The 14,481-nt window shown below is 40.3% G+C and overlaps 1 protein-coding gene across 1 annotated transcript in view; it reads left to right on the top strand.

Moving 5' to 3' along the window:
• The window catches only part of LOC107544926 (guanine nucleotide-binding protein G(q) subunit alpha), a 245,076-nt gene that overhangs the window by 166,361 nt on the left and 64,234 nt on the right, over window positions 1-14,481 (top strand). The window contains exon 3 of the mRNA XM_087822712.1: window positions 5,830-5,984. Within this exon, the coding sequence (XP_087678838.1) occupies window positions 5,830-5,984 (155 nt within the window). The remainder of the gene's footprint in view (window positions 1-5,829; window positions 5,985-14,481) is intronic.

Raw genomic sequence — 14,481 nt, 5'->3', positions numbered from 1 at the left:
GAATATTTGTGTCTAAGAGCTTCGACAGATGTGGAAGTTAGCATTTGCTTTTCTACTTCGGGAGTATAGGAACAGGAATAGGTGTGACATTCCAGCCTAAAGCCACCATGAGGTGTTAATGAGTTTTTGAGAATCCTTCCAAAGTGACTATAAGATCCTTTTTGTTCCCTCTGAAGGTTTGGCCTTCTGTGGGCAAAGGCCCACTATGGTGGGAACTCAGTTCTTCCCCCACTTTGCCTAAGCAACCATGGAAATATCAACACGTCTAAGATTTACCTGAATTTTATGACCACCGAATCACTAAAACAAGACGTTACCACATTGGCACAGCTTGCGGTTTCCATGCGGTCTTTCCCTAGAATTCTGCCAGAGTTTCTAAGAGTAGCTACTTAGTTCTCACAATGTTCCCTCTAAGGCTTGCCACCAGCTTGCTAAGGAGTTTGAAAGCTAGCATTCACCATTAAATATTTTCATCCAGTGTGCTCAATTCTAACAAAATGAAATAGAGTTATATTTTACATTTTGTTTATATGATTAACTCCTTTCTGTTTTGCTTTTCTCTATAAAATGTTCAAAATAAAAAGGGTAGTCAGTTGTAATTGACTTATTACTTATAATATTATTAGAAATTACTTCACTTCATCATAGGTTTTTTTATTAGTAATTGTTTAATTTCACATAATTACTTGTGATTTTTACTGTTGTTCACATTTGACATTTGGGCAAATAGAAAAGTGTTTAATTTATCTTCTTATTCTAGCATACTAAAAAACATTCTTTCCACATACAGAATATTTTTTTACCAAGAAAGTGAGAGGATTGAACTTCCGTTGGTGTCATGCATATAGGCAATCTTAAAATTCTGTATTTTGTAAAATGCTGTAATACTTTTAAACAATTAGATAACTTCAGTTGAAAACTCTTACATAAATACAAATTACAGCTGGTTATATTTGAATGTCATTTTCCAAAACAACAAGGATGGAATTAAACAACAAAGTTTAGGAGGCAGTGAAAATGACTTAGAAATTCTGACCTGGATGAAGGCCAGTTGGTGATCTGTGTGCTGTTGAGGGCGATACCCTTTCATGGATGCTGGAGGTTGACTTCTCAGAGTTATGGCTCATGGCGGATATGGTTCATATAGCTTTCACTGTGGAGGTTAATTTGAATGAATAGCACGAAACTCCTCACTAGACTGGGTTTTTTCAGTTTAAAGGAAGTGCCATGTTTTTTTGTCCAGTGAACCTTTGTCCATCTATTCCTCCTCCTTGGAAATGTCATGCATCTTCATCTCCTCCTGCCAGACAAACCCTGTCTTCTCTTTGACACCTTGTTTGGCCTTCTTTGTCGATACTGAGTTCTGCTCGCTCAGTCCACGTGCGGCATTGCTCATGTGCAGACTTAACTATGTTTTGCCCTGTACTGTTAGATACTGCTGGAAATAGTGAAGTCTCATTTTAATAAGTGATATGTGCTTCTAGAGGGACAATGTCATAACTCCTTGGTCCTCTACACATTGTAGATGTATTTATTATATATTTATAATTATACAGTTTATGGCTAGATAAGGCATATCATTTACTCCAACTGCATCACCTATGGTCAAGAAAAGTAAAGTTATAAAGAGGTAAAGTAATTTCTTCTAAGGGTTATAGCTAGTGTTGGAGGTAAACCAGGACTGGAAGTCAGATATCCTGATTTCCAATTTAGTACAATTTCCACTCTTCCTTCCTTGCATTCTTCATTCAACAGATATTTATCAAGCATCTACCAGGTGGCACGCACTCTGCTAGGCCCTGATACTGCACCGTTGAGCCTGTTTTGGAACCTATACTATGATCAGGGAGGAAGATGTTAACAAATATCACACAAGTTCTTGTACACCAGCTACTGAGAGAAGTGCTGGTAAGGATTATGTAGTGCTGTGAGAACAGGTAATGGACGGACTGTTTCCTTGAGAAGCTGACTTATAGGACATGGCACTGTATTTATATGTATATTTAAATGCAATTAAATTAAACCAATATTCGTCTGCTTACTCTGTGTTGGGTCCCAAAAGAAATTAGTCAGTAACCTACAGCCCTGTCCCTCAACATACAGTCTACAAGAGGAATAAGGGAAAACACAGTGATTAACAAAGTAAAATGTAAAAGCTCCATGGTTCAAAGGATGCAAAGATCACATTTAGGGAGAGGAGAAAAATCAGAGAGATGGCACATGACATAGCCCGAGAACAAAAGCTAAAGAAGGTACAGAAAGGAAGATGTAAGAAAAAGTAAGCAGAGATAGACCATGATAGGAGTTTTCTGGCTACAGAAAGTAGTCTCACTTTACAGAAGCAGGCACTCAGTGGAAAGTTACAATACACTGTTGAGAATGTTGTCTTTAGTTAAATGCCTTTACAGCCAACTGAAATTAAGGCTGGAAATGTAAGAATTCCCTCTTGTTCCTACTCCCGGATCACATAATCCTGTGCTTTGTTTGGTTGCCATCTATATGAACGGTTCCCCGCCATGGGAATTATGTCTAACTCCTTGTTGCTATATTACCTAGCATCTCAATGGGGTCCAATAGACAGTTAATCATAATGGTGAAAGTGTCTGGTATGTTGAAACTGTTTTCTCTGGCAGAAGCTAACTTCTCTAGAAACAGAAACACAAATCCTTCCAAATGGCATGGCTGGCCCAGTGTAGTGAGTATCCAGTTCATTTCAAATGCTGCCCACACTAACCCATGTCACCATGTGGCTACTAGCCAGTTCAGAGAAAGTTCTCAACCATTTATCCCTATGGATAGTATAATAGTTTGTATAAATATTAGTGTAGGAAAGTTCTGAAAATTACTCATTTGTTAGCATGTGTTAACCAGTGGCCAGCTAGCTCCTGAGTTCTAGGTTCTACACAGGGACATAGTGTTACTGGTCAAGCTTATTAGGGGAGCAAATGGAGACGAATCTTTTAGAACAAATGCTACAGATGAATGTCCCCCAATCAAACTTGGGCACAGACATACTATATTTCTTTTATAGGGTTGCCAAGGTTTAAAATTAGAGATGTTTCACATAAAAATCTATTTGGCTTCCCTTAAAAAATTGGAAGATGCCCGGCCGGGTGTGGCTCAGCGGTTGAGCGTCGACCTAGGATCCAGGCGATCGGGGTTCGATTCCCGGTCAGGGCACATGCCTGATGTGTGGGCTCGATCAATGACTCTCTAATCATTGATGTTTCTATCTCTCTCTCTCCCCCTCCTTCCCTCTCTCTGAAATCAATAAAGATATATTTTTAAAAAAATAAAAAAAATTGGAAGATACCCGGCGGGTATGGCTCAGTGGTTGAGCATCAACCTATGATCCAGGAAATCGAGGCTCGATTCCTGGTCAGGGCACATGCCTGAGTTGCAGGGGGCCGTGCAGGAGGCAGCTGATTAATGACTCTCTTGTCATTGATGTTTCTCTCTCTCTCTCTCTCGCTGTCCTGTCCTCTCTCTCTGAAGTCAATAAAAATATATATTTTTTAAAAATTGGAAGATCTGGCAACAATAGACCTACATTCCTAATGTCAGCAATTGGTTGGAGCTAAATAGCAACTGCCCTTTTTAATTAGTGCGTGTGCTTCCCAGTGTGCCACAGTCCCCTTCACTCCCTATTGCATATATGCAGCCTGTTTTATTTGTTTCCATGGCTTCCTAGCCCTTATTAACATCTGTTAATGACTCCTGCTTTGGAATGACTGATGCCTCTGTGGGCCTCTTCTCTTTAGTTTCCCATAGCAGTTCTATGGCTCAGCCTCATTCCTAGAGTTTCTGATTCAAAAGGTTTGAGGTGGAATCAGAGGATCTGCATTTCTATCAAATTCCTAGGTGGTGTGGCTAGAGTGTAGATCACCTTTTGAGAACCATGGACCCTATAGTATTGTAACACAGTACAAAGCCACTTGAGGCTAGTGGGGCAGTATGTTCCCCACTAGGGTTAACACTGGTGTCATAAGAAGAAGCAGAGTCAGATTCAAAACCCTGTCTTGAGAGTTTATCCTGAAAGAAACCATCTTGTATATCCCTGCTTCTGCCCCCAGCGGCCCTCCAGGATCCACTGAATCCTCAGAGAACCCTGGAATACAGATGTAACGATGGGTACTCTAATTTAGGGTTATAGCAAGGTAATCATTGTCATGTCTCAGGATACAACGAGTTAGAGCTTGATCGTATTCAGTGAGCAAGGGCAGAAAGGCAAGGGTTGAAACTTGACGTTCTTACATACCTGTTGGGCAGGGTGGGGAGGCCCCCACACCTAGTGTTCCATGCTTGGAGGAGGTCCGATTCAGCAGGCCGAAGGCAGAGAAGTTGGATCTAGTACAGCCTTTGGTGTCCAGCACAGAAAAACAAGTCCTCCAGAGCCAAGCAGAGCACCGCATTAGGGATTCATTGGGTCACCAGTGATAACTATTTTCAAAGAGTGAATCTCATGGGGAACTATGATTGAGATAGGGGTACCTGGAGTGGGACTCAGGAACAGGACTTCAGGCTGGCAGGACCGCTGGTGGGATAACAAGGCAGACGGCCTGGGTAGGGACTAGGTACAGAAAGCAACTACAGGGACCTGTTTTCCAAGATTGAGGTCCATCGTGGAGCTAGGGCTTCTCTATTACTAGATCTGACTGTCAAGGTCAGAGCAGAACTAGCAAGAAAGGTAGTTTCTTCAGTCTTAGCATGTTGTACTTCTTAAAACCTTATTAAAGTCAAGATTAGTCTAAGGACAGGTAGCCCTTCTCACTTATGGACAGAGAAGGAAGGTAAAGGTTGGGAACCAGACAAGGCCTGAGATGGATAAAATTTATTGCAATTCTATCTGCTTAAAACTCTATGAAATGCATGACTAGGTCATCGTGTGATCATGATAGCCACTCACTAACTTAGTTCAGAGTTTTGTATTTTTGTAAAACATTAAGACTCTTTGAATAAATTATCAGCCGCCTACCTCCAGTTTTCAGGGTAATTAATTATCATATTTGCATATTTATGTATATGTATAATTTGCATATATATTACATCCATGTAACCTGTTTTAATTGTGATTGTTAAACAGTGATATATTTTGATTAATTTGGGGGTTGACCATGCAATGTTTTTATTTCAATCTTATTGAAAACATTTTTTAAAATCTCCTTACTTCTTTCCTGCTAAATATTGTAGAATGAAATACCAAAGTCCTTTTTCTTTGTTGAAAACTGGAATAGGGTCCTCAACCTGGTAATGTGGAGAAGTCAGATATAAAATAAATATTTTAGGAGTTGGGGTGTGTGGGAACGGAAGGGGAATGGTTTCTGTTGTTCAAGTTAAGTCATTGCTGTTAACTGCTGTTCTGGTGGTTTTACACTCTAAACTATAGAGAGTAGTCCTGATTAGTTAAGGAGTCTGACTGAGTTTCTGCTAAGATGTAACACCTATGTGCTGGGTATATTATGTGTTTGATTATAATAAACTACAGAGGAGATAGTTATTCCTTTTTTCCTTTAATAAAGTTAATTGCTTTATGATGTGAGTATCACCTAAAACCAGCCGTGTGTGTAGCATGACATCCTCATTGTTCTGATGGGAGCTGCACACTCTGCTTTCCTCCAGTCATCTTTAAGTAGCCTCAAGGTTTACTCTACAGAGAATGATTTGGGACTGGGCTGTATCTCAGAAAAAAAAAGCACTAGCTTATTACAAACCAGTTTGAAAACCAGTATTTAAAGGAAGATCTCAATGTGCTCATTGTAACATGTGAACCAAAGGCAATGTTTAATGATGGAAAGGAGATCAAAACTGCTATTTTTTTTTCTTTAACAGGCTCATGCACAATTAGTTCGAGAAGTTGATGTGGAGAAGGTGTCTGCTTTTGAGAATCCATACGTAGATGCAATAAAGAGTTTATGGAATGATCCTGGAATCCAGGAATGCTATGATAGACGACGAGAATATCAATTATCTGACTCTACCAAATAGTGAGTATTTGCCCAGGAGGCCCTTTGGATCTTTCTCTTTACTTCCATGTGCAGGTTCTCTGCAGTGTTAACTTCTGCATTCTCTGCTTTGTGTATAGTGTCTGATTCAAACTTCAAAGTTAGGAAGTATAGATAATAAACTTACTCCAACCTCATAAGGGACTGGCATTTTGAGTTCGGGAGAGTGTTTCCTTTACTCTTTTCTGTTTAGAAAACCAACTGATGACTCCAGGAATATGAGTTCACCAACCTATCTCTTCCTCCAAATTGCACAAACACAAACTCCATTGTGATTTGAAATCTTTGAATATTAATTTCTAATATAAATTTATAATCTTACTCATGTGCTAAAAAACACCGACACACGGCAAGAACTACAAACAAGTATGCTTGATTATGGCTTCTAAAACATCAGACGTCCTAGTTTCTAGTTTCCAGACACAGAATCTTGACTGCTTTCTTGGAGCCAAAATTATGTTGATGGATAGGTTTATCTTTGCATGAAAATTGCGCGTGAGTCTAATTTTGCTTGCATGCCAAAGTTATTTTGTGAGTTGTCAATCAAAATCTTATCCTGGGAGAGATTTGCATCCTGGAGAGATTTTTGAGTTCTCTAGATTAAATCTCGCCTAACAGGAAAAAAGTAAAGATTTGGCCATCACTGGATTAATGTAATCAATGCAGTCAGCAATCTAGATAATCAGGCGCCTGAAAAATGGATTTTTTTGTAGTATTTAGCCAAATTTCTGTCCACATTAATTATGTTAACCAGCATCCACCTCTTGTGTTGGTTCTGGGCAGACAGAAGAATGGGTGGAAAATATGCAGCTGCCTCAGGTCAGTTCATATGCTGAAATGACCCTCTGGGCAAGAGCAGCACCCTGGGGAAAATAAGGAGCCCTGTAGGCTGCCTGGCTCACTCAGTAGTGCATAGAAGATCCAAGAGCTAGTCAGTTTTGTTTTTTCTATCAAGTTGGTCATGCTTTTACCCTAGTTCCAGGCATTTGTGTAAGATGTGATGCAGGCCAGCCACATAAATGTTGCCGGGTCAGAACAGTTCTGGTGTTCTTACAGGAAACTGGGATCCCATGCATCTGGCATGTCAGTCCCCTTTGCTCTAGTGTTAACCCTCTCGTGTGCTTCTGAAAGGTGTGCTTTCCTGGCTCCTTATTTCCTGTCCCCCTCACTCTTCCTTCCTGCCCGCTCACTGCCTGCCCCCCCATCCCCGGCCCCCTGCCCCTCCTTCCCCTCCTGCTCTTTGGCTCTCTCCTGAGCTCCTACCATGTAAGTTTCTGAGCGCAGAGATGAAAAAGATGCACTCAGCCCGTGTCTGTTCCAAATTCTGCCCCCTCAACCTTTGACCAGCTGTCTTTCTTTTGCTTCCTGCCCCCTCTGTCCTTCTGTTTCCTCTGCCATTTCAGATTGCATCGCCCATGTTGCTGTGCTTTGTCCCTTGTCCCCTGTCCCCGCTCACTGCGTCTCCTATCTGGCGCTTGCCTCTCCGCCCTCCCCGCTGATGCTCCTTTACCTCCTCTTCCGTCTCACTTGCTGCTCCTTCGCCGCTCCTGGCCCTTACTAATGAATAACTCCTCCATCTGACAGGTCTACTTTTATGAATGAATGCGTCGCCCTCACCATTTCTCCCCCTACCTTCTTTTGCCATAAACCCTCCCTCTGCTCTTCACCTGACCGTCCTGTGCCCGGCACACCCCTGCTCTCCCTCTAGAGAGTTCCTCTGTTTGGGGCATCGGCACACCATTGTCTAAGGTGAGGTGCTCACCAGGGTGAGGGCGCCCCTAGCAAACTGCTTTACCGCCTGCTCCCGGGCTAGACCCTCTGAGTAGGAGGCAAAACTCACGTCCTGCACGGGTTTACCCGTCTTTGGTGAAGTCAGTGTTCACCAGAGTATCAGGACCTGGCACCCTCCGTTATAAGGTTATGTTCTTCCTCCTGCCACCAAAAGCCATCAGTGTGGTGTCCCTGAGGGATCTTCAGTTCCCCGTCAACTCGTCACCTAATAGTGTTAATTCCAATTGATATTTCTTGTCTGATTTAGTAGTTCCATTAGGATTTGTGAAAGAAAGATTTTCTACTTCAGTCAGTTGGTCTACGTTGGCATTCTTCTGTGAATTGAAAGGTTCACTCCTCAACTGGTGCTCTTTGATTATCCTGAAATACATTTTCTCTTTGTCACAGTAGTTTGTTACATGGAGTAAATAGGTGGTGACTGTGTCATTTGTCATCCAAACCAGGACACTTTGAGAAGGAACGGGTTGCTATTAATAATTATGATGAAATAGCGGGATAAATGGGGAATCTCCTGGTCAAGCAGGGACATTTGGTCCCCTCAGCTAAATGCAACCTAGGGAGGTGTTTCGTTGTTTCCTTTCTTTCTTTTTCCCCCCCTTCATTTTCTTTAGCAGACTCTGGTTCTATTCTCCTTAAAGTAAGCAATCTATTCCTGCCAGCCAGGTAAGGATTGTATATGGAAACCTGAGTTGGCTGGCCCATGTTTCTAGCCTCTGCCTGGGAAGTTTCAGTGCTCTGTCGGTCAGCGCCCATGCAGCCTGGCTGGCCTGCCTTCTGTCACACTGTGCCAGGGGCCCTGAGTGTTAGAGTCACATTCTTCCTCCTCTTAGTCCCTGGGCACTTTTCCTTTTCCTTTTCCTGAGTCAGGAAAACCCTCCCAGCACAAAGGTAGGACAGGTGGCTTTTGGGAGTCATCCAGTTGCTGCTGTGTTCCACGTTTCTCCAGTTAGTCCCAGCAGATGCTCTGCGGACTATAGGGATAGCACTGATGGATGTAGGTCCCCTGTCTTGAGCATCACTGATTCCCAATACTGAATTCACTCGCACAGAATAACTTAGAATGATTCCTTTCTCTGATTTGAGGTAGTTATGCCTTTTCCTTCCTGACTTTTTTGTGTTCATTCTGTTGGTATATCTTTAGTATTATCTTGCCTCCTTTATTTCATGTGGGGTTTTTGTGTTATTTTATCTTTATAATTAAAATAGAAAATTATTCATTGATAGACCTACTTTCTTATACAATATCATCACCTTACAGAAATCTTTCTGATTTAGGACCAAATTCTCTGAGTACTGACTGTCTCTGGTTGTGGTTGTTTAGTTTAGATTTAGGGACTACAGTACGTAGATATCTAGTCTCTAGCAATGTGAGAATTGGGGCGTGCCAAGCACATATGCTTAAGGTTTGCATCAAAGCAGTTATTCTCTCAAGGACCCTGCTATTTCTGAAAGTCAGTTCAGGCCACTTACTGAGAGAGCAGAGGTCAAGCATGCCTCTCTTCTATTTGATGAGCTCCTATTCAGCCTTCAAAACCCAAATCTGAAACCACACCCACTGAAAGTCTTGCCTAACACCAAAGATAGTGAGTCACTATTCCATCTATCTTAACACTTTGTACATGTCTCTTTCGTGTCTGTTATTATGTTCATTTAAAGTCCCTCTCTCCTTCCCTCAGCACCTACCAGTGACTGCTTGTGTTTGACCTTCACAAATGATAGTTCCATGAAGTAATAGATGGGTACTTTTCCACTATTTCAGTGACCATGATGTAGGCTCTATCTTTCCATGGCTGTTATAAATGAACTATGAAGTTTAAGAGCTGAAGGCATTCAATTCAAGTCTTTTTTTTTTTTTCCTGCTGTTTTGGAAGGTCTGGGATCTGGAAAGCTCTGTTATCAAAAAACAACAATGGCTGCTACGTGCTGAATAACTATACCTTAGATTCTGTGCTTAGTCATTTATATGCATTATTTCATTTAATCCTCACGGCCATCCAAAGTGGTAGATATTTCTTCTCCCCATCAAGCAGAGGAAGAAAACTGGTCTCAGAGAGGTTCAGTAACTTGTTCAAGGTCACACAGTTAATAAATGATAGGAGTTGGAGTTGAATTTAGATTTGCTGCCTCTAAACCCCAAGTTTTTAACTAGTGTGAAATACAGCCTCACAGAGGATGGATAGATAAATGGAGATAGATAGATAGACTAATAGATAAATATCTATGCTTAGATAAATCATTTACCATGAAAGGTACAAATGATTTATTATTTTTTATCAATGGTGCCTATAGGCAATCTCGTAAGTATAAAGTCAGGAGGGGAAATTACATCGAATTTACTGAAGAGCCGACCCCGCATGGTTTTATCATTGAGAAAACTTAGCCATGTTTAACGGGTATCAGTTATTCATACAGCATGGAAGATGTTCTGAGTCACAGATAATTTCAAAATAGTATTTCTTTATTTTAGCCTACAAAATAGTATTTCTTTATTTTAGCCTAACCCCTCCCCTCCACACTGCACATAATAACTTTGTGCTGTAGTCAAATAAAGCCAGTAAGAAGGACACAATAAAACGATTTGAGCTTCCCTTTTTCTACTTTGATTAGCCAACTTGCTGATCATAATAAGCAATCAGATGGCTGAAAGGACAGGCAGGCAGCACTAGGAGAAACAAGGAGATGAGAAACTGGACGAGGGAGAAGCAGTTTGGGATAAGTAGGCAATTGGCTTTCATTTGGTGCCTTCTTCAGATTCTCTTTAATGCAAGAATAAAAGCATTCTAAAGTGCTCAAGAGGTTTTGCAAATTCCTTTATTTTTTCATTATTGGTAAAAAAGCCTGAGGGCTCTGAATAGCTTTAGATAAAGAGCACAGTAAACAGATGGCTGTAGGTTTACTGTTTTTTCTGGGGTTTACCACCTGCTTTAAAATACTGAGACATCAGGTCAAATGAGTTCACTGCCTACAGTACCAAAAGCTCCCTGACATTAGCCAGAGAACACATACTTCAATCACATCGGCATATAGTGAGAAAAGTCCTTATTCCGCAGGCTTTTAGCAAATGATTCCTCTGTCCGTGTACACCTCATGGGATCAAATAATCCCTAATTTCGTTCTACTGAAGTCCCCTCCAAGGAGTTTAATAGATCAGACACCTTCTTTTTAAATAAAAAAATAAAATAATTCAGTTACAGTTTACATTCAGTATTATTTTGTATTAGTTTCAGATGTACAGCCTAGTGGTTAGACAATCATATAATTTACAAAGTGTTCCCTCTGATATTTCCAGTACCCAACTGGCACCATACATAGATATTAGAATATTATTGATTACATTTTCTATGCTGTACTATAACATCCCCATGACTGTTTTGTAACTGTCAATCTGTACTTCTCTGTCCGTTCACCTATGTCACCTAGGCCCCCCAAGCCCCCTCACCTCCGGCAACCATCAGTCTGTTCTCTGTATCTATGGGTCATATCAGACACCTTGAAATTTTCACATGCTCTGGAGCCCATAAATCCGACGTACATAAATAAATTGGCTTTTGGAGTTTACTTCTAACTTCATGCTTAGAATTTTAAGTTAATTTTTAAATGCACAAATAATATGAATGTTGAATTCAAAAATGCAAAAGGAATTTCAGAGGTAGATTAGCATATCCACCTGATTTAGGGGTGAATCCTTAAAGAGGTACCTTGCTAAAATAAAATGTTTCTGATAGATGAGCCAAATACTTGAACTCCAGGGTATGTTGGCTCTGTCTCTCACAGCCATCCTGACTTTTCTCTTGATCTGGTGATAGAAGTGTAAGCCTACTACAGGCTTTTGGAGGCAGACAAACATTGGGCCAGGATCCAGTGGTTGAATTTCCTGTCATCTTTGGGGCATTGACTAAGTAGAAACCTCATTTGCCTCAGAAATCGGTGTCTGATCTACTAAACTCCTTGGAAGGGACTTCAGTAAATCAAGATTAGAAATTTTTTTTATCTCATAAGGTGTACACTGACAAAGTAGTCTTTTGCCAAAAGCCTGAAATCTGAAAAATTCTTTTCTAAATTCTGAAGTTCTTTGAGTCTGTGACAGTGGGCAGCCTTCATTCAACTGAAACATTATTCTATGCAGCCAGATGAAAACCTGGCACCCCCAAATTTACCTGGAAATGTAATGGACAGAGAAATTACTCTCTAAATGGTTAAATAACTAAAAATGCTATCTTACACTCAGAAGACGGCAATTATCTTGAATATGTTTGCTCTTTTCTAAAGAGTGACAATAATAGCGTGGTATATCATTTTTTTTTTCACTTAAGTGATATATTTATTTTATTTTTGTTTTGTTTCTTTGTCTAATGAGCCAAATAACCTTTTGCAAGAATAAACAAAACAAAAGCCACTGTATTTGTCTTCCACAGTGAACTCTGATGATTCTGAGGTCTTTATTATTCCTTTTTCAGAAGGCTTGGAGCTGTTAGAGATGATAAGATGAGGCTGAGATATGCTTAGCCACTCTCTAACCTTCATAACAGAGCCTACTAGGGAAAGGACTTGCATTGGCACCTGTGTGCCCATCCATTCTCTCTGCCTAATGGGCACAGTGGGTGTGAGACACACTTCACTTTGCCAGTTTGCTGCTTGCTCACATTTTGGCAGTTTCACCTTCAGTAGTTTGGCCTCTTCCTTACAGTCCTTTCCGTTGTCCACTCAGGATGACTTTGTACCCAGCTGAAACCCAGGGTGCTGTTACTATAGAACAGGGATTGGCAAACCAACCAGATCAAAATCAGCCTGCTGCCGGTTTTTATAAATAAAGTTTTATTGAAACACAGCCAAGCTCGTTTGTTTATGTATTGTGTATTGTCTGTATCTGATTTTGCACCCAATAGCAGAGTTGAATAGTTGCAACATGGCCCACAAATAGTTGCTGTATGGCACACAAAGCCTAGAATATTTTCTATCTGATCTTTAAAAATTGTGAGCTCTTCTGTAGAAGATTGAATATTGACGGACAACTAGTACTGTGCTTCTTCTTCCATCATTTAGATAGAACCTAGCTTAGGCCTCATTCTCTGAGTTAACTCAGAGATAAATTTTAGAATACTGAGAAAGTGGGTGGCCTGCTTTACTTCGGCAGTACTTCATAAATATTGCTTTGCACAACAAAACTTTTGATAGGAAGTGAGTATCAGAAAGCTCTAGATTGTATTCCCTGTCAGTACCTCTAAATGTCATGCAAAGAATGTTTGGTACTAACTATGGTATAAATGACCAGAAATGTTCATTGAGTTGATTTGGCCCTAAGAGCAAGGATCACATCTCGTGTCTTGGCTTTCGACTGATTATCATGCCTGTGGCAGCTGGTTAAGGAAAATATGATAAGATTTAATCACCTGAACCAAAAGTGAGGCCTGACAGGCTTTTTGTTAAGGGGCCTAATAGAACTAGAACTGACTAGAAGACAGCCCCACCTGTGATCACAGATGAGCCCAGGAACCTTGTTATCTTCATGTAACCCTGAAGGTCATTCAGTTTCCTTTATTCTTACTCCCGGTCTACCACGAAGCCTTTGGACTCTGATTGGCCAACCCTGATGCTCTTCTTCATGATCGCTATGGCTTCTTGATTTAAAGTTATGAATGGAATGTTGACCTGTAATTAGTTTAATAAAGTTAGTTAGCATGACCAGCTCCTCAGATCTCATCATTCTTGTCAAAATGAAACTTCTGATTTTACTGAATCAGTGTCCAAGTTAAGGTCACATGACCGCGAGAGATCTGCTTTAAACAGCAACCTTTTGCTCATGGCCTATCCTGGCTACAATCACTGGAACCTCTGTTATGGCCCACATGGCATTTGCATTATAGTATGGTTATTTATAGCGTTTTATTTCTATTGAATATAAGCTCCTTGAGGACAGGATTCGTATCCTTTTTTTTTAATTTTGTGGTTCCCACTCAGTTGTAAGCACAGTGCCTAGCTTTCCATATAGGCCTTCAGTGAAAGTTGTCAAATGAGTAAGTAGTAACAGACTAAGTAAATTTTGTCTTTGCTAAAATTTCTTCTCATCTCTCTCTTCTGTTCTTGTCTGCATGGAATAACTCATCCCCCACTTCTTCTCCACACTGTTCTCTAGTGACTACAGTTCATAATCATCTCTCCCTTCTTATTGCATTCATAGTTAGCAGCTCACAATTTGGTACTTAATTATTTCTTAATTGACTCATCTGTGCTATCTTTGTTTCCCAGGTAGCCTGATATCCCAAAGGCAAAGAATATATATAAGTATTTTGTACCAACTCCCTGTACCAACCCCCAACACACACAAGTGCTTTAGAATTTAGCTTATAACAGATTTTCAATAAATATGTGTAAATTGACTGAGTTAAGCAATATCATTACATTTCAAGACAGGCAGGCTAGAATAAAAAGCAGTCTTTGGTATTGTTTTTGATGTTTTAGAAATATAAAAATAGTATCAAAATTATTCAACAGCTTTGAAAGTTATCATAGAAAGATGAATAAATTAACTGAGCCAAATAGGCAAATTGAAAAAGCCTCTTTCCCCCTTCCTCCTTTCCCTTATCTGTCTATTTATCTATTCATTCTCCATCCATCCATCTATCTATCCATTTATCTATCTTGTTCTCTCTCATGTTACTGTTGTTTATTTTGTTTTTCATTACAAAGC

Source organism: Miniopterus natalensis, chromosome 12 (genome assembly GCF_054644295.1).
Source record: "Miniopterus natalensis isolate mMinNat1 chromosome 12, mMinNat1.hap1, whole genome shotgun sequence".
Taxonomy (NCBI): Eukaryota; Metazoa; Chordata; class Mammalia; order Chiroptera; family Miniopteridae; genus Miniopterus; species Miniopterus natalensis.
The sequence above is the reverse complement of the archived record's forward strand: the minus strand, read 5'-3'. Positions and strand labels throughout refer to the sequence as shown.